The 26,190-nt window shown below is 39.6% G+C and overlaps 1 protein-coding gene across 1 annotated transcript in view; it reads left to right on the top strand.

Annotated features, from left to right (window-relative positions):
• ADAMTS9 (ADAM metallopeptidase with thrombospondin type 1 motif 9) overlaps positions 1-26,190 on the top strand; it is a 156,757-nt gene that overhangs the window by 43,902 nt on the left and 86,665 nt on the right. The window contains exons 13-22 of the mRNA XM_063113586.1: positions 7,243-7,424; positions 7,507-7,643; positions 9,114-9,231; positions 9,482-9,577; positions 17,632-17,798; positions 17,891-18,020; positions 18,635-18,761; positions 21,993-22,203; positions 22,691-22,855; positions 24,574-24,738. Of these exons, the coding sequence (XP_062969656.1) occupies positions 7,243-7,424; positions 7,507-7,643; positions 9,114-9,231; positions 9,482-9,577; positions 17,632-17,798; positions 17,891-18,020; positions 18,635-18,761; positions 21,993-22,203; positions 22,691-22,855; positions 24,574-24,738 (1,498 nt within the window). The remainder of the gene's footprint in view (positions 1-7,242; positions 7,425-7,506; positions 7,644-9,113; positions 9,232-9,481; positions 9,578-17,631; positions 17,799-17,890; positions 18,021-18,634; positions 18,762-21,992; positions 22,204-22,690; positions 22,856-24,573; positions 24,739-26,190) is intronic.

The following is a 26,190-nucleotide window of genomic DNA, read 5'->3' as shown; positions in this document are numbered from 1 at the left end:
TTGCAGATTGGGAGTCTCCTACCTTTCAGGACAGTTCTCATGTGTCACCATGGCAGAAGTTGCCAATCCAATCTGGTTAGGACTCACATGTTCAAATAAAGTTGATGGATATTTTTTCCCCCAGCATTTATCATGGTAGACATGTGTTTGTTGGGGAGGGGGCTGTTTATAAGTAGATAATATATCTCTATCTTCATTACGAGAAATGACATCCAATTGTGTGCATCTAAGATGTATGAAGTTTAAAGGAATAGAAAATAATACATAAGAAGAAAAAGTAAGTAATAGTTTGTATAGCATTTTGTCAGTCTTGCCACTGGACTTATATAGGCTGGGCTAGGGAGCCCAGGAAGTCTTCACAGATTATAGGGATAGTTTTTAGATGTTTAAGTCAATAGCCATTTTTAAGACCACAGCTGCTGGAATTATGTAAAATGATATCACGTAGTGGTACTCTGTTTTTAACAGCTTAGATCAGGGATAGCAAACTCTATTGTACAGAGAGAAGCAAGCAGGTAAAGTAAAGGACCGAGTGGTCCAATGCAGTACAGTAGTTGTGCTCTAGCCTCATAGAAACCAAGTGCAAGGCTCTACTCAGATCAAGCTGGTTGTTCACAGGTAGAAAAAGAGTCTAATGTTGACAAAGCTTCCAAATTTTTAATAAGAAAAATCTGAATTGTGTGAACCAAAAAGAACATAGCTGTAGGTCACTATTTTGCAAGCCCTGGTCTAAATAGATACTCTGTAGTACAAATCACAGATGTTGATGAATTCATTTTTGTTGACAGTTCAACATTTATTTCATGTCCATGTAATATTGGTCTCTAAGGAAGACAACTAAAGAGCTATAAGGCGTAGACTCTGGTCTGTAAAACTAACAGTGTAGCTATGGATAAAAACAAATAAGCATTAGATTTTCTATATAGCACATATTTTACATTAATTTTCTGCAATAGTGTAAATATAGTCCATACTTAAAAAATATTCAAACACAAAAGTATAGGATATAAAAAATTTCTGTCATTACTTTTACCTCTCACCTACTCCCCACAAGAAATAATCACTAAAAAATAAACAGATGTGTAATTTCAGACTTTTTTTAAAAATTGTGGATGTAATATGTATTATATCAAATATCATATAATATAAAATAAGACTCATACTGCTTTTTAAATTCAACTATATATCCTAGCTGGCTATATTGTTGAAGCTTTAAAATAAAATCTTGTAAACTAAGGGCAAATATGACTTTTTTACAAATTAAAAACTATTTGGTGGCTACATTGAGCAAAAGTATTATTTTATATTAAGTGTATGAGAGTATGGATATTGTAAACGGTAGACACTTTATAAGTACTTCTTAAATTTTGGTTCAAGAATATTCCATTCAAAAGAAGTATTTGGCCTTTTTTTAAGTCTTAGGGCAATTCTAGAAATAATGTGGAAAGTGGAGAGAGATAAATCACTCCATAATTGGAATGGGCTAGACAAAGAAAATCACCCAGTGTAAAGATCTCAGCAGAAAAGGATCTCGAGCTTCAAAGTGAAACAAAGATCCTCACATTCAGAAGTTAAGAACCGATCATTAAAGAGCTCAATTAGAGGTCCTTGTCCTTGCTGTTTGCTATGCGAAGTTTTAAAAAAACACAATCCACCAGGTTGTCAGCACTGACATTATTTCATTAAAGACTCCTCCAAGGTATTTGCACGTTAGGATGACCCTGTTAATTGAGGAAGAGGACTGCCTCTGAATACTGAGGTTACAATGACTCTGGGGGAGTCAATTGGAAAAGAGAAAGGGACATAGAAAAGGGAAAATCAGATCCAAATCTCAGTTTAAAAGCTTGCTCAGAGAAATTCACTGAGCAGATGGCTCATTATGTGGAACATGGAAGTGGTTGCTGTTATGCTTCTCAAGGAATTTGAGGGGAACAGTCTCCCCCACACCGGGAATATGCCTTTTCTCAGTTTGACGAGCCCTTAGGATGTATGTCTCTATTAAGGACGCTGGATTGTTTTATATTTTTACAGTATTCATGTGATTCAAGAGTGTATTTATTTAGCATCCAGACACTTTATGCCATGTCTTTAGGGGTTTTTGTTTGTTTGTTTGTTTTCCCTGTGAAAACATGAAAACCAAAAAAGAGAAGTAGCATTGCCATGTACATGGCAGTATGCTGTACTTCATGAGCAAGCTGTAGAAACCATATGTTTTTTCATTTCGGTCAAAAATATTTTTGGTCTCAACTGGTATATGATGCTAATAATGGCCCTAATATTTTGTCTTTAAATAATTTATTTTTTAATCTCAATTTTGATCCGTGCCCTACAGACAAGATGATCATATATTCTGGTTTGTAAGGACAGCCCCAGTTTACATCTGTTTCCCTGGAGAAGCCATTAACAGCTCCCATTTTCACTTTCAGAATCTCCTGGATTGAACAATTAATTACAGTATGTGGTCACCTGTCCTATAAGAAACATGTGATAGAGTAAAATTTAAAATCAGGACCACCAAAAACATAACTTAGCGTACCAAAACTAGACCAAGCATTGGAACTAGAAGATGCATTATGAGGCCATTGGGTTCTATACTTGTTATTCTGTGCTCAAAATTTGGCTTTGAGCTTCCTGGTAGCTGGAACAAAATGGTTTATAGAATTGTTACAGTGTGTCATAATTTTAAAATCACACCAGTTATTTAGGAAAGGATATTTGCCTTTTCTGGTGCTTCCATTTTGCTTTTAAATTAGGAGATAGGTTGTATTTTAAAATAATAATAAACATAGATTTGAGAAAAAGAAAAGATTGTGAACTCTAGGTATTTCCCACTTAGGCTCTTACCATAGCAACTGTTTATAAAGTCTTACTTAAAATGAATAATCAAGACATATGTCTATTTCATCCAAAAACCAAAATTTTCATTTGGCTGTAAGTAATTGCAGGAAAGTTTTTTTGAGGTACACAATTTGGATGAACTTGTTTTGAACTGTTGAGAATTGGTTACTGTGGAAGAGCCATCAACTAATGAATAAATAAAGCTGTCCAATCCCATAGATTGTCCCATTTGGAAGGGTCATTAAAGATGAACTGGGACAACCCTGCCCTAATCCATCTAATCCTTAGATAGCTTTTCAGTATCTTCTGCTATTGGCTGTCAAACCCCTTCTTAAAAACCTCCAAGAATAGGGACCACACTATCTTGTGGGTTTATCTATTGTATCATTAGAAATTTCTTGTGATAACTCTAAATCTGCCTACCTTAATTCATTGTAAATAAACATAAAAGTTGAGATTTCTGTTCAACCCCATATGCAGACCAAAGTTTAGATTTCCTTGAGGGTATAATGCACCTGGGATGATCTTTGCAAAAATTCCTACGTAGCTTTGACCACGCATCATCCCAGATTTCCTTCCTATGTATTACCAGGCATGGTGTGTAACATGTGCTTAAAAGAAAGATCCAACTTGGCTGTGCAGAATAGTAATTATTATAGCAATTTCCTTAAATCTTTTCCATCCCTATTTGACATGCAATATTTTAAAAGGATCTTAATACTTGGAAAATGTGGTTAATATTATTTTTTAAAGATGCATTTCCTAGAATTTTCAGTATTTGCCTACATGGAAAAACACTATCCAGTTAAATTATTAAATTACAAAATGAATTTTTTCCATGCCAAAAGGTAATTTCATTTGGCTAAAGCTTTCCCTCTTACAGAGTACATGCAAATCCAGCAGAAATCACATTGTCTAGGATAGAAGAAACACCAGACGAGGGTACTTCAAAATATTTGTGGAAAAATTTGTATTCTCTTGTAATTCTATTTTTCTACAAACTTTTCGAAGTAGTCTCATATAGTTTATTAAAGTCTTATCAATAATTAAGGAAGAAATTGTAATCTGCCTTTACATAAAAAGCATATGAAGTCACAGAATGAGTTTTGATATAGAAAGAGGCCTGTCTCAAAAGATGCAGCCTGGAAGAGAAGCCAGATCATGAGCTTTGGGTCAGGGAGAGCTGGGGTGGCCCCTCAGCCAGCACTTCTCACTTAATTGGCATGTGCCTTGCCAGGTTCCTTAGCATTTCTGAACTGAGTTCCCATCTCGCAGGTCTGCTGTGCACAGTCAGTGACAAAAATTGGAAAGTGACGCAGTGACATGAGAATAGTTCAGGGATCAACAAACTTTTTCCATCAAGGGCCAGATGACAAATATTTTTTCAGTTTTGTGGGTTATATGTTCTCTGTCACCACTACTCAACCTTGCCCATATAGGGAGGAACATACATAGACAGTTATGGGTGTGGCTAGATTCCAATAAAACTATTTATGGATACTGAAATTTAAATTTTATGTAGTTCTCATGTGTCGCAAAATATTCTTCTTTTTATTTTTTTCAATTACTTTTAAGTGTAAAAATCATTTTTAGCTTACAAGCCGTGCAAAATCAGGCAGTGGGCCACATTTGGCCCATGGGCTGTGGTTTGCCAAACCCTGTAATAGCTAAACATTTATTGAGCACTTACTGTGTGCCAGGCTTGTTCACGTGCTTTGAATGGATTCACCTAGCTAACTCTCACCACAGCCATTAGCAGGTATTACTATTATCTCCCTTTTACAGATGAGGAAACTGAGGCTCAGAGAGATTAAGCAACTCTCCTAAAATTGCAGCATTATTAAGAGGCAGGGCTGGGATTCAAACCCTCTGTTTCCAAAGTCCATGTTTCTAACCCTCAGCAGTATTGCCTTTCACATGTAGTGTTTTTTATGTGTTGTTTATAAAAAATGTTTTTTATAAAAATAAATCACAAAATGCTGTTTGCCATTTTATAGCAAAGGTAGAAAAACTGTTACCATCTGAAAGGAAGGCACCTACAAGTAATAACTATTTGCAGTCCAAAGAACTGCTGCATTGATAAATTTCCAAGAGTCAGCTAAGACTTGTTATGTAAGAGAACCAAAAAAAAAAAAAAAAATCAACTTAAAATATTTTTTCTTTTCAAAGGGAAAGAAATATGAGTTACTTTCAGGCAATAAATGAATGATTGATCCACCATAGTCAGTAGGGACATTTAAAAAGATTCCATAAAAATTATTTCAACCCAAGGAAAAATGGAAGGGGGTCTCCCTTGTAGCACATTTAAAGCAAGTTTCACCTGAGCAGGTATATGGGCCTGATCTATTATTCATGTATAATCTGTGATATTTTATGCATGAGACTGGGGTGCCTTGGTACTGCGAAAAAGGCTTGGTATTCAAGAAACCAAAGCTGCATCTCTAAGTGGCACCAAAAAAGAAAAAGAAAAGATTCTGAACCTTAGCACCTGGATAATGTGGCAGAAAGAGCCCAGAGCAAGAACCAGAAACTTGGATTCCAGTCCTGACTCTACTTCTCTATTAGCTGTGCAACCTTGGGCAAACTACTAACTTCTCTTGTTGCTTGGTATAAAAAAAAGTACCTTATCTGCTTTACCCCTGCAGAAGATGTGAAAGAGCTCTGGAAGTTAAGTGTATAATGTAGATATGAAGCATAGGGCTTAATTGTGTTTAATGGGGAAACAATCAGACTTAGACATTGCTGTGTTATGCTCACTTTGCATCCCTAGCTACAGTCTTCTTCATGATAAATAATGGTAAATAACCAGGCTCCTTGCTAAACTCCTCAGATTTACAGCAAGGCTTTCAGGTGCACAGTATCATTTCTGTTTTCCATGTGAAGGATGGAGCTCAGATAGGGTGGGTAGCTTACACAAACTCACCCAGCAGTGCAATGCCTGTGCTCCTACCTTCCTCTACAAATCTCTGATCTCAGGAGCACATGTGTAACAGTATCAGGACAAGCTTCCATAGGTACCTTCCTGAGACCTGGGCACTATGCAGGAGCATTGAGTCCTGCCTCCTAATGCTCAGAGTTGGTATTGAAACCAACTGCTGAATCAGATCAGCTTAGATTGGGTAGTGCTGACATAGAACATCAGAGTAGCTAACATCTTCCAGCATTCATTTTAGAGAAGAGGAAAATAGAAGTTCAGAAACATTAAGAACTTAGTCTAAGGTCACACAGTGCGGATAGGGCAGGATTGGAACCCAGATCCAACTGCAAGCGCCTCCCATTCTATATTTTATGGGCATGGATATATTTCCCATTCCCCAAAACCCCTGATTGGAAAAAAACAAAAAAAACAAAAAAAAAAACCACTTCTCATAGTCAGGACTACTCTCAAAGATTCGTTCTAAAGAAAAAAGGTGAAAAGTTTTCTTTCAGTTTCAGGGGTGTCCTTAAGGTAGTTGTGAAATCCGAGCTGTTCCGGCATTGGGTGGGTGAGCCCCAACTTCCTATGATTCTGTGACCTTCCCGTTTCCGTGATGGATTTGGCAAGCTGCTGACTGCTGGTAGATGTGTTGTATAATCTCATCTCTGGGTCACATCTGGAAAATCATGTACGGGGTTGCATGCTGAGATTAAATTTGCACTGGGATGCTTTGCGAGGCATACTCCATACTCTTGTCACATGAAGTTAATGAAACCAGTGTGCTCTCTTCTGCTTTTCCTCTTTAATTAGTCAAATATGGGCACATTTCCTTTATTCCATTGCATTTGTAAAACAAAACAAACAAAAACAATGGTTGTTGGGAAAGAGTGCGGGGAATGAATGGAGATGGGAAGGCACAAGTTTGCGATGGTCTCCCATGAGTATATCAAGGCACAGAAGACAGACAGGAAGTACTTCAACTACTCATTGGTACCTTTCATGTAACATGTTTCTAAAATTGAAGGAGCTAGTCAGTGAGCTAGTTGGTTAGAGCACAGCCTTGTAATACCAAGGTCAAGGGTTCAGTTCCTCATACCAGCCAGCTGCCAAAATAAAAAAAATTGAAGGGCATGAATGCTCAGAAAAAAGGACAGAAAATGGCTTCACAAATTCCAATAGATTGTATTTCATACTTTAAGTTAACATGCCCTAACATTTTACCCTCAAAACAGCCTTACAAGATAGCTACATCCCATTTTACAGATGGAGGGACTGAGGTTTGCAGAGGTTGAGTGACTCACCCAAGGTTATACAGGTGATGCTGTGGAGGGCAGAATGCAAACCCAGAATTCAGAGCCCTCACCCTTTCCTCTGTCACCTGCCACCTCAAGTTGTTGCCTTAGAAGTCAGAAAGTCACAAATGCAGGAGTGATGTGCACAGAAATACATTATAACACAGTGTGTATGTGTTCTCAACATTTTCTCAGGCCAAAAAACGGTGGAAAATACTGTGTAGGGCGGAGAATGAAATTTAAGTCCTGCAACACAGAGCCATGTCTCAAGCAGAAGCGAGACTTCCGAGATGAACAGTGTGCTCACTTTGACGGGAAGCATTTTAACATCAACGGTCTGCTTCCAAATGTGCGCTGGGTCCCTAAGTACAGTGGAAGTAAGTGCATCTGGGGCAGGTGGCCTCTGTTGGCACTGGGTCCAGGCACGGAAGTCACACTGTGCACATTTCTCCTTTCTAGTTTTGATGAAGGACCGGTGCAAGCTGTTCTGCAGAGTGGCAGGGAACACAGCCTACTATCAGCTCCGAGACAGAGTGGTAGATGGAACTCCTTGTGGCCAGGACACGAACGATATCTGTGTCCAAGGCCTTTGCCGGGTAAGTCCCAGATGGTGTTTTCTTCACTATGTTGTCCCGCTGCCAAGCTGCGGTTTGTGGTGTCCTTGATAGAAGAGCAATGGCTAATATCTGTGCACAATCTCTAGTGGTTCTCAAAGTGTGGTCGTTGGACCAGTATCAGCATCAGCATCACTTGATTCTGATATGTTATGCTGAAGTTTGAGAACCACTGCCCTGGGTTTTTCTTGACAATTTCATCCTCTGTGGGGTCTGCACAAAACCTCCCCTTAAAGATTTATTGAAACAGTTTACGCACACACTCCTTTATTATAACCTTGATGCTTAAGGTTAAAACAAATGCTTCCTGACAGCAGGTTTTCTAGATTGAATAGCTGTGCTCCAGGAAGACGTCATGAGGAAAAGCTGGCCTCACTCAGATTTCTCTGCAGTTTTAACCATGATCCCTTCTACCTGAGACATGCCTGTTAATTATTCTTGGAAAAGAAATTGAGAAACTTCTGGCAGACAGCAAAGCATCAGAGCAGTGATTTCTCCAGGGCTTGATACTATTTCACTGTTCTCATCAGTGAGAAATCATGCCTAACCCAGCCAGGCTCTGAGATGTTGTATTCATTTCTTGCATGCAGTCCAAAGGTAAATTGGAGTGTTTAGTCGGTAGGATTTGATTGACAGAGCCCCTGAGAGCTTCACGCACTTCCTGATCCACAGATACAGTGTGAATTTCCTTGTCAGCCCATTCCATAGCAACACATTGAGTTTCTCCTCAAAATGGACAAGAATGTGGACTCCGTTCTCCTGATTATCTAGCCAGTACTGTTGTCCCTCTCAGAACTCAGTCTATACTGCTGTGTTGTATTAATAGGTAAGGCAGTTCAGAGGGCCACTTTATAGACCCCAAGGCCTGCAGTCATGCTTGGCCCTGAATTCAGAGCCAGTGTTCAAACACAGTGGATTTCACATATAATCAAATTTTCCAGCTTCTCTTGAAAAATTGGAAAATGTCAACACAGGGCTACTATTTCTCAATGGCAGGAAGAGCCTGGAGTGGTCAGTGGCTGCTGCTTCCTTAAGATGGGGCATGAGCTCTTTAATTAGATACAGTCCTCACCAGTTCCCTCCCCTCCTTTTTTCATCCCTGAGTGATTTTTCTTATTACTTCACTTACTTGTAGACTAGTGCTTTTCAAATTTTAATCTGCTGATGAAGCACCTAGGGAATCTTGTGAAAATACCAGCTCTCATTAAATAGGTCTGGGTGGGTCCCGAGATTCTGCATTCCTAACAGCATCAGGGATGCCCATGGCTGCTGGTCAAGGACCACATTTTAAATAGCAAGGCTGTAGACAAATTGAGTTTACAACCCTAGCAGGTTTAAAGGGTCTTCACTTTATTGTCATTTCGAATGCACATCATTCAAAGAAACACGTTACTTGCCATTTTATAACTCTATAATACTTACCATTTATTTCAAATGTTTTCTTTTTAAAAGCAAGCTGGATGCGATCATGTTTTAAACTCAAAAGCCCGGAGAGATAAATGTGGGGTTTGTGGTGGCGATAATTCTTCATGCAAAACAGTGGCAGGAACATTTAATACAGTACATTATGGTAAGAATCTGCTCCTAAGAACCATGAGAAGGAAAATAGTCAAAGTTTAAAAATTGTTAACCACATGTAATACATGAAAGTATTAATGTCAAACATAAAATCAGTCTTGTTACGGTACATTATCCATCTGGCTATAAGACACCTATGAGTGAGAATTATATTATATTCCTTTGTTGCCCACCTTTTATTCCATACTTAGAGAAAGTGAACCATTCTGTGGAATACTGAATTTCTGCTAAATTCCTTTCAGGTTACAATACTGTGGTCCGAATTCCAGCTGGTGCTACCAATATTGATGTGCGGCAGCACAGTTTCTCAGGGAAATCAGAGGATGATAACTACTTAGGTGAGATGGATGCCTCCTGCCATTTGCAGGAATTCTGGCTCTCTGCAGCACTTGGCCAGACACTGCTTCCTTCCCTTTGCATGTGGAGAGCTTTCAGATGTCATGGATTTTCATAAAATAAGTTGATCGTGAAATTCATTGTTTCTCCCTCATACATACACCCTCAGAATATTGATTTAAGTGTTTTGTGGTTGCTCTCTTCAATATCAAGGGATTTACTCTGGGTCTTAGAAAACAGAGAGGCCCCAAGTCAAATTTTGAAAGTACATACCCTCTACGTCTAGCATAACATCATTGCTCTCATTGAGTTCTTTAAAAAACCTGTCCTGTGGGTAATTGACTTGCAAATGTTTTATTAGAGGCATTACTTGACCTAATTTTTATGTTATCAGTTCTAATCACTAACAACTGGTGGACTTATTCAGTATTTCATTATGTCTTGTCGTTCCAAAAGGTTCTATAGTGACATATATTTTTCTCAAGTCATTACTAGAATAGCCCACTTTGTTACTTTATAGATTCTTCATCCTTCTCTTACCCAGCCCAGGCATGTGATTAATTCACCTCTATTCTGTATATTTAAACCATAACACACCAGTATCCCAGTGTTGATTTTTAACAGTTTGCTGAGCCCTGTCCCACTTCATTTCACTACTCTGTAAACTGCCATTTGTGATTATGGAACCTGCCCAACTGCCATTTAAAAGAAAGACAAGGGGAGTAGAGTAATGACTGAAAGAAATTCAACTGTCTGCCACCTTGCACAACTGGACTTCTCATAGCCATGAAGAGCAGCATAGGTTGCACTCAGATCTAAAAGAAATCAGGGCAGTCTTGCTGGGCAGTCAATTTTTGAACAAAATCAATGTACTTTCTCTTTTACAATGTCCAGGCAGAAACTCTTATTTTTCCATCTGAATATAGCTGTGTAGGCTTTGTCAAAGCATTTGGATATATTAAGTTAGTAAATGAGTATTTGTTGAATTGAATTGGTACCTCTATCCATGTTTTGGAGTGTTTACGTGAAATCCTGCATAGATAGACAGTGTTCCTTTAACCAAGCATGCTAGTCAAGTGTAGTATTCATACATGACTCCACTATAGCATTTCCTGCTGTGTATCACAATTCATTCATCCTCTCACTTATTTAAAATGCACCAGACACAGTTCTAAGCACACTGAACGTAGAGACCAAAAAAATAGTAAAAGTCCCTGTCTTCTTGGAGCTTACTTTTTAGTGGGAGGAGATATAGACAAGAAACAACTTAATAGATAAGCAAACTATACTGTTAGAAGGTGATACGTGCTATTAGAAATTAGAGCAGCATAAGAGAAATTAGGATACCAAGGGTGGGGTGGGGACAGTGGCATTGAAATGTTTGAATTGTAGAGAGAGATAACAGACTCTCTGGGAGAAGAGCATTCCAGGCAGAGGGAATAGACGTTGCAAAGTCCTTGAAGTAGGAACACTTCTAGATTGTTCGAAGAACAGAGGGAGGTCAGTGTGGCTGTTGCTTAGTGGTCACTTAGGAGAGTCCTCGATGAGGCTGAGCAGGTAAGAAGACTAGATCATATAGGGCCATGTAACCCTTGTAAAGACTTTGGCTTGTACTCCGAGAGACCTGGGGAGCTTCTGGAGGTTTTGAGCTGAGGAATGATGTGATATAATCGTATTCGTGTTTTCAGAGGAGCAGTCTGGCTATTAAGTTGAGAATAGATGGTGGGGGAAGGGTATAGGGCAGAAGTAGCCACACTGGTTAGGAAGTTATCAAAATAATCCAAGAGAGAGATGCTGGTGGCTTGGCCGTTGGTGCAGTGGAGCAGTGGAAGTGGTAGTATGTGGTCAGATTTTCCATATCTTTTGGCATTGGAGCAGTCATGAGTTGTTGATGGATTGAATATGGTATGTGAGAGAAAAAGAGGAGTCCAAAGTGTCAAGGAGTCAAGAGGAGTCAGAAACTCCAAAGTTTTGGCCTGAGCAATGGAAAGGGTGGAGTTGCCATCAACTGAGATGAGAAGACTTGTCACTTATTTATCAATATGACCACTAGTGCTTTAAGGGCTGGGCTCTATCTTTAAATCTTCAGCTCCTGATAAGAGCCTACACATGATAAGTACTAAGTAAATGATTGAAGAATTGTTGAATAGCCATTGCTCATGCTGTCTTTACTGAGTGCCTATTATGTGTTTAAGTGGAGAATGGTGTTATCTTGGAAATATAAATTCATCCCTTCTTTTCAAGGCCATACATTCTTACTTGGAATTACACAATGACTGCATCAGCTTTTTGTCACCCTAATATCTAAATAAGTGGCAACTTTATAAAACAACTAACAAAGTTCTTGGGGACTGTTTTATATCATTGTTGGGGAATCCCAGACTTCTCCTTCCACCACTGTGCAAAATGGGTCAAGCATTTTTCTTCATGCACTAGGCTGTAAATTTGAGCATGTGACTGCTGTGTCCTTACCACTTCCTAATTAAATCAAGCAGCATTGCATGCGATCTCCTTCGTAAATAATTTCCTGAGAGCCAAAAGCCACATTGAGTTGTTCCATTCTTCTCCTTGAACGGGAAAAGGATTCTCTTCTATTCTTCTCCTTCTTGGAAAAATAATCTCCTTCCAAGTAGTGGCCTTAACTCAGTTCAACTTAATCAGCCCACGTCAGGTGCCTGAATTCGGGGAGGACCTCCTGATAACCTTTTATTCCTCACTGGAGGTTTCTTAATCTCCTTGTAAAAAATGAAAACAAAATTAAAGAAGATTTGTCATCTGGGACAGGCAGTCCGAGCCAGTCACAGCACTTTAATGGAATATTATGGAAAGTCACCTGTTGGCATAAGGAAATCTCTCGGGAAGCAGATGCTAAGTGGGTAAGCGTGAATTGCGTGTCACAGTCCACTGAGTGTGAAAGTCAAGACCTCAGAGCCTTTGAACCTCACAGTGGTTATTTAACAAGTTGGGAAGAATTTGATGTTGTCATCAAGTCTGGGGTGTGTAAATGTTTACTCTTGGTTTGGAGGAAGGTACAGCAAATGCTCTGAGAAGGTTTTAAAACCACAGTCTTACTCGAGTGCAGCCACAGGTGTTCCGCTGCTAAGGTATCTTCATCCTTATCCCTCATATTTTTTTAAAGCTCAGTCAAGCCATACTCTTTCCATGTGTTTAGGGGAGGAGCAATTTCCAGGAGAGGAGGACTTTGTAGCAGCCCAGCTCTGATGGGTGCAATGGAAGGGAAACCAACCCAGGAAATTAGCTCCCCTAATCGCATTAGTGGGAGGTTGGGCAGTAGACTGTTGTCTTCAGGAAACTATTTGTTTCACGAGGTACTGAAGCAGAAAGTCTCCCTGTCAAAGGTCATCTTTTCATATAGACCCCTCCCTCCTGTTGGATTCAAGCCAAATTGTAACCCAGGCCACCATGTTTCTATCTCTTTAGGAGAAAAAGTAGCCATTTCTGTGATACTTATTTGTCTCTAGTGCACTTAGCCCTTGATTAATTGTGGCAATGGGAAGACAGGGATCGATTCAGTGCAAGATGAAGCAGGAATTTCATTTCATCTGATGACTTTAAAGATGTCTGGGGCCAAACCGTTTATCAGAGCAAATTATAAGAGGAGTCTTACATCATTGGAGGTCCTATCTCAATCCCTCCTCACCCTCAACTGGACTAAAGAACATGTGCAGTGATGGGTGAAATGCCCCAAGTCAGTGTAAGCATGAGAAGAAGCCTGGAGACATTGGAAAAGGCCTCCAGAGTTAACCTAGAGTAGACCATTGCTATTTGAATTGGACCAATCTGGATTATTGCTTAATTTACAGGCTGGCATGTGACATTTCATTTCCCCCTTCTTAGTAAAACATCAGCTGGGTAGCTAGCACGCAACTTAACTTGAAAGAATTGGGTGATTTTGTTGACAGCACATCATGCTGTCACCATGTAAGTGACCCGCATTAGGGAGCAGCCTCAGAATGCCTGAGGTGCCTCAGAAACAACCTCGTCTCCAATCAGTGACCCATTCAAGCTCCCGTATCTTGCATGGCTGGTGGGTCTCACGCCACAGGAACTGCAGGCAAGACGGGGCTGTCAGAGGTTTACACTGACTGGGAGCAGTCATTTGGCTGGAAGCACTCTATTCTCCTTGTCACAAGTGTCAGGTTCCATCCATCATTCATTCTTTCAACATCATCCATTGAACACCTACTATGGTTGGGACCTTTCTTGGGCTTACAAAGTGAATTTTTAAATGGTTGCTTTACTGAAGGGAGTATGTAGTCTAGCAAAACTATTTACATTTGTAAAAATCTGAAAGTTAAACATGTTTAGTTTGTCTTTGTGTACCAGAAAAAGAATGCATGAATTTATTCACTTGTTTAACAAACATTCATTGACTCCCTTCTTGGAAATTTTTAGTGGTGAACATCCTTTAGTGGTGACAGATTTCTGTGATTAGAAGCCACCTGGCCTTGGGAAATTAATCTAGTAATCTCTAAGTCATTCTTTTCCCATCCATAAATTAGGCATCTGTGATAGACCCTCATGGAGCTGTGCTAAGAAGATGGTGCATATGAAGGAGTTATGATCTGCCAGGAACTAAAACCCATATGTGCTATCTTGTTTAATCCTCATAACAATCCTATAAGAAACCCATTATACAGAGGAAGAAACTGAGACTTAGAGAAGTTAAGTAACTTCTCCAAAGTAACACAAACAGAAAGTGGGAAGAATTGGCATCCTTACTGGTCTGACTTCAGACACCTCACCTTTAACAGCTTCACTTTAGGGCCTCCACGTAGAAAACTGCAGGGCTGGCCTGGGGGTATTCAGGACTGGACATTTAAGTGTATTGGTGGGAGTGAATGGTGATACTTGAAAGATAAGTGAGGATAAGATTTGTAAAGTTATAGGAAGGTTATGCTAAGGAGTTTGAACTGTGTTCTCTAGATAGTAGGGCCTATCAAAGGATTTTGAGCCAAAAGTTGGAGGTTTTTTTGTTTGTTTCTGTTTCTGTTTTTGTTTTTTAATCTTTTTGAAAGCTACCTCTCTTAACCATTTCAAATGAAGGCATCTTATTCTTCCCTTGAGGCCAAATGGTGTTTACATGGGTGGGGATTCTGGTGAATAAAGTGCTAGATTAGGAACAATTCAATGCAGTGAGTTCCTGATCCTGGGAAGAATAGCCCTGTGTCAGTATGGTGTCCAACTGCATGAACTTTGTGAGGTTCCCATGTCCAAGAAAACCAGGATCTTAACAGAATATTCTACTGAACCACAGAGAATATTCAGAGCTTCGTCTCAGCCCTCTTTAATCTCCACATAAGGGTACGGTACCTACTTTACCTAAATCCTCCATACTTCTATGTACACATACTTCTCGCCTGCAGGGTGAAAGCTAACACATCACCTGCATCACAGAAAGACAGATTAGGGTCTGGCAAATACTTAAGACATCTTGGTCATTCCCCATTCCACGACCAACATAGATATCATTAATATAATGTTGAGACATGATGCTAGTGATGAAGCCTGTTCTGCATGGTTTCTCGGGCAGCTAGTATTAATTGATTGACATCAGCACCTGAGATGAAACCTATTTGCCATCCATGAGTTCAATTTCCTTGTTTCCTCTATTCACCTACACACATGGCCTGTATATTTGAAGGGTTCTCTCACTGCCAAGATTTACTAAATCGTGCACAGATTACAAAAGGGGACCTTTCTCTAGTATTCTGATCAGGACTCAAATGTTTAATAGCTCTGATTCATTGGATATCTGTTTCTTGTTAAGTCAGACTCATTATTCAAAAAGCAGTGGTGTCAGGACAAAAAAAAACCCAAAAACTGTACTTAACATGAAACCTAAATTTTATAATAAATACTAGAGGGAAAAGATATGATTGGGATTTTATCTTGAGAAATTAATCCAAAAGTATGACAACAAATTCATTTTATCTTATATTCAATAAAATTATGTTTTAATTTCAATCATGCCACAGCTTTTAGAATGGAGAACAAAGCAATTGATAAATATTTTTGTGCCAGTTTCCTAGTCAAGTCATGTGATAGCACAGTAGTACATTCTCCACTTAAAGTTTGAATTTAAGAGTAAAAGGTGAAAGGGAATCATCTATAGAAAAGCTTCCTAGGGGTTTATTAACTTTCCCGCTGGTCTCTCTTGACCCTTTGATAAATAGTTATTCCTTCAGGAGTAGTTGTCTCATCCTCCTCATCAGTTTTTTGTCCTTTTCTTTGTTTTTATTTTTTTTTTCAGTTTTATTGAGGTGTAATTGACAAACAAAAATCATATATATTTAAAATGTACAACTTGATGTTTTGAAATACATATACATTGTGAAATAATCACCCAAACCAAGTTAATTAACATATTTCTCACCTCACATAGTTTCAATTTTCCTTCCTTCCTTTGTGTCATTCTTTCTGTCCTTCTTGTAGTGAGAACAATTAAGATCTACCCTCTTAACTAATTTCAAGTCTGTAATACAGTAGCGTTAACTGTAGTCATGCTGTGCATTAGATCTCCAGAACTTACTTGTCTTGCATCACTGAAGCTTGTACCCTTTGACTAACATCTTCCCAATCCCTCTCCCTCCAGCCCCTGGCAACCACCATTCTACTCTCCGCTTGTACGAGTTTGACTGTTTTAGATTCCATAACGGGGCTAACTCTGTCAGGTCCTTGTTTGGCCAATCAGTTTGGCACTTGATTCAGGCAGTTCTCCAACATCACTTTTTCAGCTTTTTTCATCTTTTGTAAGAGCTGGAGTAGATTCATTCATTCTTTAAAAAAAGAAAGAAAGAAAAAAAGTATATAAAAGTGCTCTCTCAGAAGCTGGGATATGGTAGTGAATAAAATAGTCTTAACATCCTTGCCTTTGAAGGGCTTATATTCAGTTTGGAGAGAGAGAACAAAAACAAAGTACCATGGTGAAAAATTACGGTGGGAAAGGGATAGGAAGTATAGAATCTGTGCTGGCAGTGAGAGGTGATTGCAGTTTTAAAAAGAATAGTCTGTGTAGGTGTATTAATCTTTTACTGTGGAACAAATTATCTCAACATGTGGTAGCTCAAAACAACAAAGATATACTGTCTCTCAATTTATTGTGTCAAGAGTTTGGGAGCAGCATAGCTGAGTGTTTCTATCTTGAGGTCTCTCACGAGGTTGCAGTCAAGATGGCAGTTAGGGCTGTGGTATCATCTGAAGGCTTGACTGAGGCTGGAGGATCCACTTCCCAGATGACTCACTCAGCAGCACTTGGCAGAGGCCTCAATTCTTCACTGCTGTTGCAAGAGCTCCATGGGCTTCTTGAATATTCTCAGAACATGGTGGCTGGCTTCTCCTAAAGCCAGAGATTCAAGGAAGAGGAAGGCAGAGCCACATACCTTTAGTTGAAAGTCTCACTCTGTCACTTCTGCAGTATCCTAGTGATTACACAGTCATCCCTGTTTGTGGGAAGGGATGAAACAGACTGTGAATACCTGGAGGCAGAGATCATTGGAGCCATATTTGAGGCTGGCTACCACACTGGACTTTGCTGAAAATGTGACATTTGAGAATTATATTTACCATGTATTTTCTGATTTTAACATCTGTCATTCAAAGAAGACTTAACAAAGATTCAGTAGGCTCAACTAATTCTAATATACATTGAGAGCTTTGTGCAGGAAACAATTTTATAAGTGTTCAGTTCATTAGTACATACATAATCCTGTAACTGTGGGGCTTGTATAATAAACCCCAGGATGATTAGGACCCTTATATTATATTTCACTTAATTTTTATAGACACCATGAGTGGGTAGGTGTTTTTATCTCCATTGTAGAGATAAAGAAATGAAGATTAACAAAAGGGAGGTGATTTCCTAAGGCCACACATCTGGCAAGTGACAAACCTAGGATTTGAACCCATGCCTGTTTGGCTTAGAAGTCCACGTTTTTTTGCACTATGATGCTCTCTACTTATCATGGTATTATTTCATAATTCAAATAGTTAGTCATTGGCAGCAGGTCAGTAAATTCTCTTTTCTCATCCACAGCTTTATCAAGTAGTAAAGGTGAATTCTTGCTAAATGGAGACTTTGTTGTCACAATGTCCAAAAGGGAAATACGTGTTGGGAATGCTGTGATAGAATACAGCGGATCCGACAATGTAGTGGAAAGAATTAACTCCACAGATCGCATTGATCAAGAACTTTTGCTTCAGGTAAAAACTTGGCTACATGCCCACAATCTTTTTCTTCCACTTGGAATCACCAGGTCCACAAACATCCTCTCCTTTTTGTCCAAACATTCCAGGTTTTGTCAGTGGGAAAGTTGTACAACCCTGATGTGCGCTATTCTTTCAATATTCCAATTGAAGATAAACCTCAGCAGTTTTACTGGAACACTCATGGGCCCTGGCAAGCGTGCAGCAAACCCTGCCAAGGTATCTGCTTTGAGTTTGAGTTTTGGGGATTTGAGGCGTTTTTTAAATCTTTCTTTTCTTTTTTTTTTAAAGAACAGCCAAATGCATGCAACCTGTGAACCTTTCTATCTGCTTGGATTCTCTAATCTTTCTCTGAAACTGTCTGGTCATTTTGGGCTGGCAAGTTGAAGTTTTTAAGAGTTTCAGGAAATTGTAGGTTTCCTAATCCTAAGAAGTTTCATACGTGTGTAAAACCAAGCAAAATCAGCCCTGCCACTTTACTTTTCCAGAGATATGGTTTTAATAGTCATATTATATGTGATTTATTTTGATTCTTTTTGTCTAAATTAGGAGTTGGCAAACTACAGTCAGTGGGCCAAATCCAGCCCACTGCCCACCTTTGTAAATAAAGTTTTATTGGAACACAGCCACACCCATTTGTTTATGTATTGTCTATGAGCAGCTGCTTTTGCCCTGTAACAGCAGAGCTGAGTAGTGTAACAGAGATCATATGGCTGGCAAAACTGAAAATATTTGCTATCTAAATCTTTATAGAAAATGTTTTCCCATCCCTGGTCTAAATAGTTTATGAAATAGATTACTTTCTCTTAATAATTTTTTTCCTTCCTACTTAGGGGAGAGGAAACGAAAACCTGTTTGCACCAGGGAATCTGATCAGCTTACTGTTTCTGATCAAAGATGCGATCGACTGCCCCAGCCAGGACCCATCACTGAACCTTGCGGCACAGATTGTGACCTGAGGTGGGTCCACGGTTTCCTCATGGTCTTTGCTGCTGAGTTGTGAGGGTCTTGTGGAAGATCTTTGCATGTGAGGAGCAGGAGGAAGGGATGCTGGTTTTTAGTTTCCTTTCCTTGTGTTTCAGTGAATAAGCTTTAGCCAATTCTCCATCCCTCTGGAACTGATTATCCAAGACATACACCTGCAGATTTCTTTTTCTCCTAAGAATTCAAAATCGCTAATATAGTATGGCACTTGCCAAAAATGTTCTCATTTGATCCTCACAACTTGCTGGGTAGGAATTAGTACTATGATTCAGAACACATTTTATGCAAAATTTTAGCTTAAAAGTCAAAAGAAAAAGGGTGAACCTCATCCCTCAAAGTACCCATAATGTTCTATATCCATCCAGAGTGTGTACCACCTAGTAGAACTCTTATGCACACAAAAGTTGCAGTGCACTAAGGTGAAGTCATGGAAGGAACAAGAAGACAATCTATATACAGATGTCTAGATATTCAAACAATTCTGTATTTAAGAAAAGTATGAAATCTGAGGCAGGAAATACTGGGTAGGTGGAGAATTCTAAAGCTTTCCCATTTGCCTGCAAGGTTGACTGTGCCATGTTGAAATATTAAGTAGCCTGAGAGTCTGCTTGTCAGTTAAATGCAGGGAAGATGACTTGCTGCTTTGTCTACCTTTTACAGAAGAGAAATTATCAATGTAGAGTGGTATGGGAATGTATTAAGGTCTCACCATTCATAAGGAACAAAGTGAATACTTAAGCATTTTGAAGGTTCCACATTACCATGCCAATTCCTATCAAGTGGTGTTGGATGCCTCTAGTCCTAGAATGCAAATTGTAAAGCCCACTTGAGGCTCTAAAAGAAATGAGAAAGGCTATGATCAATTAGTAATGTCTGCCATGGGAGCCAGAAGGACAGTTTTGGCCATGAGTGCCAGTCCTGACCTAAAGGCTGTGACTTCAAAGCCCGGGATCATTCCACCCTCCCACACTTCCTCTACCCAGTGTCGCTGATCTGCTTGCTCATAGGCTTGCCAAAAACCATTGACAAAACTTTAGGATTAGCTTATATAGCCTCATAACTAGACAGGTGCATGTTCATGGCTAAAATTAAATAGAAGATCATGTATATTTGTCAGCATTCAAAGTCATATCTTACTGGCTTTTACAGATAGTTAGAAAAATAAAGTTTTTCACTGAAAAATACACAAAGAAACAAATCAAGCCTAAAGAAGATATCCTGTCTTTTCTTTCTCTGTCGACTTGACAGTCATGATTTATGCTAATTATTGCCAAGTAGCTGTGTGCAAAACTGAAAGACTGGAGAGAGGATTGTTACTAATTGATCAAACTCTAAAATAGTTTTTCCCAAAGCATGTTTGTGGATCACTAGTGCCGTGACGTGATCTATGGCAAACCAGTATGTCTGAGAAACCTTACCAACCATCTCCTTCCCCATGTGGAGATTCATAATACTGATTAACATTTTGAAGGCCCTGAGAAGTTCTGCAGTATAGAAACCTGCTTAAGTGAGTAGTTCTCAAAATCATTTAATCCCACAGCCCCCTGCCCTTACACAGATGTGCTCACACAATCTTTCCTGAATCTCCACTTATTAACAAATGCTTTGGAATATGCTTTTCTGAAATATAGTAATTAAATACAATTGTATTTTGTTCCCCACGAAATGAGCTAAATGAACTCAAAACATCAAAGTTGAGATCACTGTCCAGGGAGAGAATGTGAAGCAGAGGGTAGCATTTTGAAGCAGTGCCATGACCTTTCCACAGACTCTTCAAGGTTCTCTGCTCAGATTCCGGGGATTGTGAGAACATCAGGGAAGTGCTACCTTTCCAGCCCAAGCTGCTGGTGTGTTTTCTTGTGGGCACAGGGCTCCCACCTCCCTTACGCAGGATGGAAAATAACCTTTCCACAAGGAAATGGTGACAAAGGTAAAGAGAAGGTAGCCAAGAAATCAAAGGGCAAATGAAAGTTCCAGATGCCTCTGTTAAATTGGTCTGTACTTTTGTGCCTCATTTCCTGAAGGAAGCGAGAGTTTGCCCTGATTAAACTGACAGGATGAGATAAAGCATTGTTTCACAAGCCTTCATTTAACATGTTCCCCCAAATAGTGTGTCACTCTAACTGAAAATCTCCGTAGCCCACGTTACTTGCCTAATGGTCAACTTTGACCTACTTTTGGGCATTAGTGAGAAATTCCAAGATGTGCATATGGCCGATCCTCCTCTTTTTTCCCCTGAGTTCTCCCCCTGGCCAGGTATGTGTGGAAGATCTCTTAGGACATTGATAATCCCCAAACCACTCAATTTCAGAGCAGTAGAGGGTTAACAATCAAGAGTAAAATCAAATGAAGATTATAAAGAACTTATCCTTTCTGGATTTGTAAATCAAATCAACAAAATACATTTCAAGCTCATCCATTTAGACTATTCTATTTATTTTAAGCATTTTATTTTCTTTTTTAATTTTAGCACTCCTGTGCTCCTGGTACATTAAAACAACCAGATAATCCATCAGCACATACTGAGCACCTAATGTGTGCGAAGAAAGTCTCATTATAGGTACTGAGGATACAAATTGGCCAAGATTTCTAGATTTAAAAGTGTATAACTGAGTTTTATAGAACATGGTTCATGTCTTCAAGAAATTTACAGTCTTTCTTCACAGATAATAATGTACAAAGGGTTTAGTACACTCGAAATTCACAATTACAGTTTAAATTATTCATTCTTTTATTAATTCTCAGCATATTCATTGAGCACTTTCTAGCACAGGCCCACATAAAAGAGGGTTTCTACAGTGAGTTTTAACAGCAGTCTCTCTTAGAAGAAGCTAAATGAAATGCTGGATTGCATGAACCTTTTAAATATAAAATTGCTTTTTTTGCTCTGTTGAATTCCAGTGGGTATTTTTTTTTTTTCCTTTTTTCTTTTTGGTTGCTTGAATTTCAGATTGACTGTATCAGGAAAAAATCTTCACAAACATAGGACCTCTGGCTATCATTCTGTGACTTCCCTGTGCACTGGCAGCCATGAAAAATACATGGATATGTTGGTTTAAAATTGAATTTTAGTAACTAGCTGTGGTTTGGGGCTTCGTGGTATTTGAGTTAAGGTACAAAAAGAACTCAACTCTTCCACCAGTTGAATATAGATAAAGCATATATATTTAACAGAAATGTTGGTTTCTCCCCATTATTTATGCATAGGTGGCATGTTGCCAGCAGGAGTGAATGTAGTGCCCAGTGTGGTTTGGGTTACCGCACGTTAGACATCTACTGTGCCAAATATAGCAGGCTAGATGGGAAAACTGAGAAGGTTGATGACAGTTTTTGCAGCAGTCACCCCAAACCAAGCAACCGGGAAAAATGCTCAGGAGAATGTAATACGGGAGGCTGGCGCTATTCTGCTTGGACCGAAGTAAGTTGGCTTTTACTTTAATAGAGTCCTCTTGGATGCTGAGTCTGATTAGTCAGTGGTGACTCTTTACAGGACTGCCTTGAGAAGCCCCATTTAGAGTGTATGGAAAAAAGAACCATGATCGATTTATAAGACCCCATACAAGCTCTGCAGAAAAAAGTGCCATGATTGATTTGTAGTGTCTGACATGGGCATAGCATGCGGAAAACTGGAAGTGGTGAAACCACTCAACCAATCCCTTTATCATACTCTGCAGGCCGTTTCCAATTTTATTTTCATATGCCAATGAGCTAACGCTGACTGCAGGATAAGCCTGGTAAATAAATTGATAGCATGAAAAGAGCTCCCCCAAATAACAACTACAGTTGGCCAGACTTGTTTGTTTGTTGATTCTTAAGTGCTGCAAGAGACAGCATAGCCAAGCATGCTTTAGCATGCTTTATAAGAAACTCAGCAATTGTTTTATTTAATTTTTTTGTCCTTACAGTGTTCTAAAAGCTGTGATGGTGGAACTCAGAGGAGAAGGGCTATTTGTGTCAACACCCGAAATGATGTACTGGATGACAGCAAGTGCACGCATCAGGAGAAAGTCACCATTCAGAGGTGCAGTGAGTTCCCTTGTCCACAGTGGAAATCGGGAGACTGGTCAGAGGTGAGATGGGAGGGCTGTTATTTCCCCTAGGTCATCTCTAATATTCTTATTCTGGCTCTCTCCTGGTCTGTTTAAGGCTAAACCTGCTGCATCTTTCTCCCACCTCCCCTTGAGAGGAGGTGGAGAAACAACTGGAGAAACAACTCCAGTTGTCCACCTGCACCATAACTGTAATACTGCATGTGACTAGTCTACCAGTGACCTCAGAGGCACTGTGGGCTGGGCTGGATCACCCACCATAGTAGCTTCCGTTGGTCATTGTCAAGTTCCAGTCCCTCACCTTAACTCCTTATTGAGATCTAGCTAAGTTGCTAATAAGAAATCAGGGATTTATTAATTATAAAGTTATATTAGCTTAGATCTGAAGTCAACATGAGATTTCCTACTTCTTGTCTTCAAAATAAGAAAATTAGACCCCAGCAAGTGACCTATCTAACTTGCCCATCTAGTTGCTAGAGGAAAATTTGGAGAAAAGATAAAAGAACCAGGCTGAGTATTCCAGATTTATGCCTTTCTTACTTATGAAGCACGAGGCAAACCTTCCATTGCTTAACACAGGTGGCCCCAGGACCACAAGAGAAAGAAGGTGGAGCCTGTCTCTAGCTTTTGTAGTACAGTATTAGCACTCACTGTTGACATGGCCCAATGAGATTCTTACCAAACTGGAGGCTCACTCCACCTTACTTAAGGAGGAGCAAGTAGAAGGAACAGAAGCTCGCTTATTTACAGGCCAAGTCATTCCGTACTACAGCTGCTATATTCACACCCTGATCTTATCCATGTAAGTGCAACTGTTTAGTCTCACCATCAGATAGAATAGGAATCTGAAAAGGATGCTATTAATGCCCCTGGAATGGTAGACAAATAACTGTGCATGTGATTAACAGTATCTGATTCCTGGACAAATTAACAACAAACATAGTGCTTTAGTTCTAGGTTAACATGCTCTCATTGCTTAAATTCTAGTATTTGGTTAAAAAAAGATGAAAGCAGGTAGTGGGTTTAAATTTTACTTGGATAGCTAATACTAGCTAAAGTTATCATTTCAAATGAAGTAACACACAAATCTTTGCAACGATACTTGATAAAATGGGGGTGGAGAGTTCCTTAGACAAAAAGACTGGAAAGAAAACAGCAAGATGTTGATAATGGTTATCCTTGGGTAGTGAGATTTTGATTTGTTATAATCTCTTTTATGTTTTTCTGTACTTTTCAAATTTTCTACAATGAGCATGGATAAGATTGATGATTAGGTTTAATACTTACTGAATGAGCATTGTGTTAAGCACTTTACACGGATTTTTTAAATTTAGTTTTCACAACCCTTCGCAGTAGGTACTATTGTCTTCCCCATTCTACAGATGAGAAATTTCAGGCACAGAGGGACTATGTGACTTGGTTGATAGGGGTTAAAACACAGGTTGGTCTGACTCATAATTTCTCACACTTAACCCCTATGCTAGAAAATCATGAATGTTATTTTTCAATATTTTAGAACATGGTGCTGTGTTGAGTTTATCCTGTGCTTGAAACTGGCCCAGAGACTATAAATACAGAATGAATGAATGAATGAAATGAGGCTCAGTCCTTACAAATTGCTGTAGAGAGGAATTGCTGGTGGAAAAGGCACACCTGTTTCTGCTAATCAATGAAGAACCTCCAGAAACCACAGCACATCGATCAGAAACGACCTTGACTGCCTCTGCTTTTTATTACAGTGCTTGGTCACCTGTGGAAAAGGGCATAAGCACCGCCAGGTCTGGTGTCAGTTTGGCGAAGATCGATTAAACGATAGAATGTGTGACCCTGAGACCAAGCCAGCCTCCATGCAGACTTGTCAGCAGCCGGAATGTGCGTCCTGGCAGGCGGGTCCCTGGGGACAGGTATTTTGACTGATAAGATTTTTACATTCTTCCCTTCTTATCTGGAGAGGGCTTGCAGAGGGGCATTCCAGTGGCGGAGATTTAGCCACTATGCCGTGTGGCATGCACTCTACCTCCATGGTGCCGGGTGAAGCACACGAAACTCTGCAACCCTTTTGCCCCACTTCCACGGGGTGTCGCTTGCCCTCCTGGAGCTGATTACTTTTTTTACAGACCCACATGCATCTCTTCACCCTTTGGCTTAAACTGTAGCTTGAGCACACGAGCATTTGAACAAATTCACAACAGATTTCATGTCTGGCTGATGTTATCTTCCAACGTGCCTCTGTGGTTCTGTTACAGAATGTAATCCAATGCCAGAGGCTTTGACAGGAGGGTCTGGACTGGGATTTGGAAGGGATGTTTTGGCTTCCAGCACTGCAGTTCCAAAGCTCACCTCCCATCAATAAGTCATACTCTTCAAACATAATTAATTAGATCAAAGGTTGCAGAATCATCACGTTTGGAAAGAATCTTTTCCAAGTCCCCTAGTCTGTAGGTTCCACAGTCTTAACTTGAACCATTCTCAGATCGAACTATTCTGTTTTTTGTTTTTTTTTTTCCTTTTTCGTGGCCGGCACTCAGCCAGTGAGTGAACCTGCCGGCCGGTCCTATATAGGATCCGAACCCGCGGCGGGAGCGTCGCTGCGCTCCCAGCGCCGCACTCTCCCGAGTGCGCCACGGGCTTGGCCCAGATCGAACTATTCTTAAAGGAGAGGGTGAAAGTTTCCCTTGGGCTTGCATTTGAGAAGCCACTACTCTTGGAGTTTAGTCTTTCCTAATATAGAAGCAAAAGCGTTCTGGGTCCTATTTAAATAGCACTGCAAGTTCCCAATAGAAATAGAGCAGCTGTCTGCTGTCACTTATGTAATCTCTTGAAGAATGACTCTCCCTCCACCCTGACCAGCCACAGCCACTTTGGTCCTTTAGCCTCTGTCTTCATTTCCAAATATGCATGCAGTAAATAGGAGCAGCTTTATTACTACTCCTGACAGCTTCTATCATTAATACTGACACTCTTCTGAGTCTTCCCCATTTCATAGCCTCCCTAGTCGGAATGGCCAATCATGTCTGAATAAACAGGGAGATCCACTTATACTTTTAAATCTTGCCTCCTTTTTGCCTACATCTGCATAACTTTTGGGAATCGTAAGAGGAGAGCACAGCTTAGGGTCATCATCACGATTTGAAGATAATGTCTATTAGAACCAACAGGCCTATTTTTTAATCCTTGTCTACACCAGGCCTAGCCTCTCTTATATCCAGAGATTTGTTCTTTCTTTGGTTGACCATGCAATTCAGGGGAATAAACAGTTTTTTAAAATATTATTTAAGAGTGATACGTGTTCATAAGACAAATTTTGCAGAATGTAATTTAATGAAAAGAAGAAAACCAAGCATACTCCTAATGCT

Source organism: Cynocephalus volans, chromosome 11 (genome assembly GCF_027409185.1).
Source record: "Cynocephalus volans isolate mCynVol1 chromosome 11, mCynVol1.pri, whole genome shotgun sequence".
NCBI lineage: Eukaryota > Metazoa > Chordata > Mammalia > Dermoptera > Cynocephalidae > Cynocephalus > Cynocephalus volans.
Note: the sequence above shows the minus strand (reverse complement) of the source record. Positions and strands in the feature narration are given on the sequence as shown.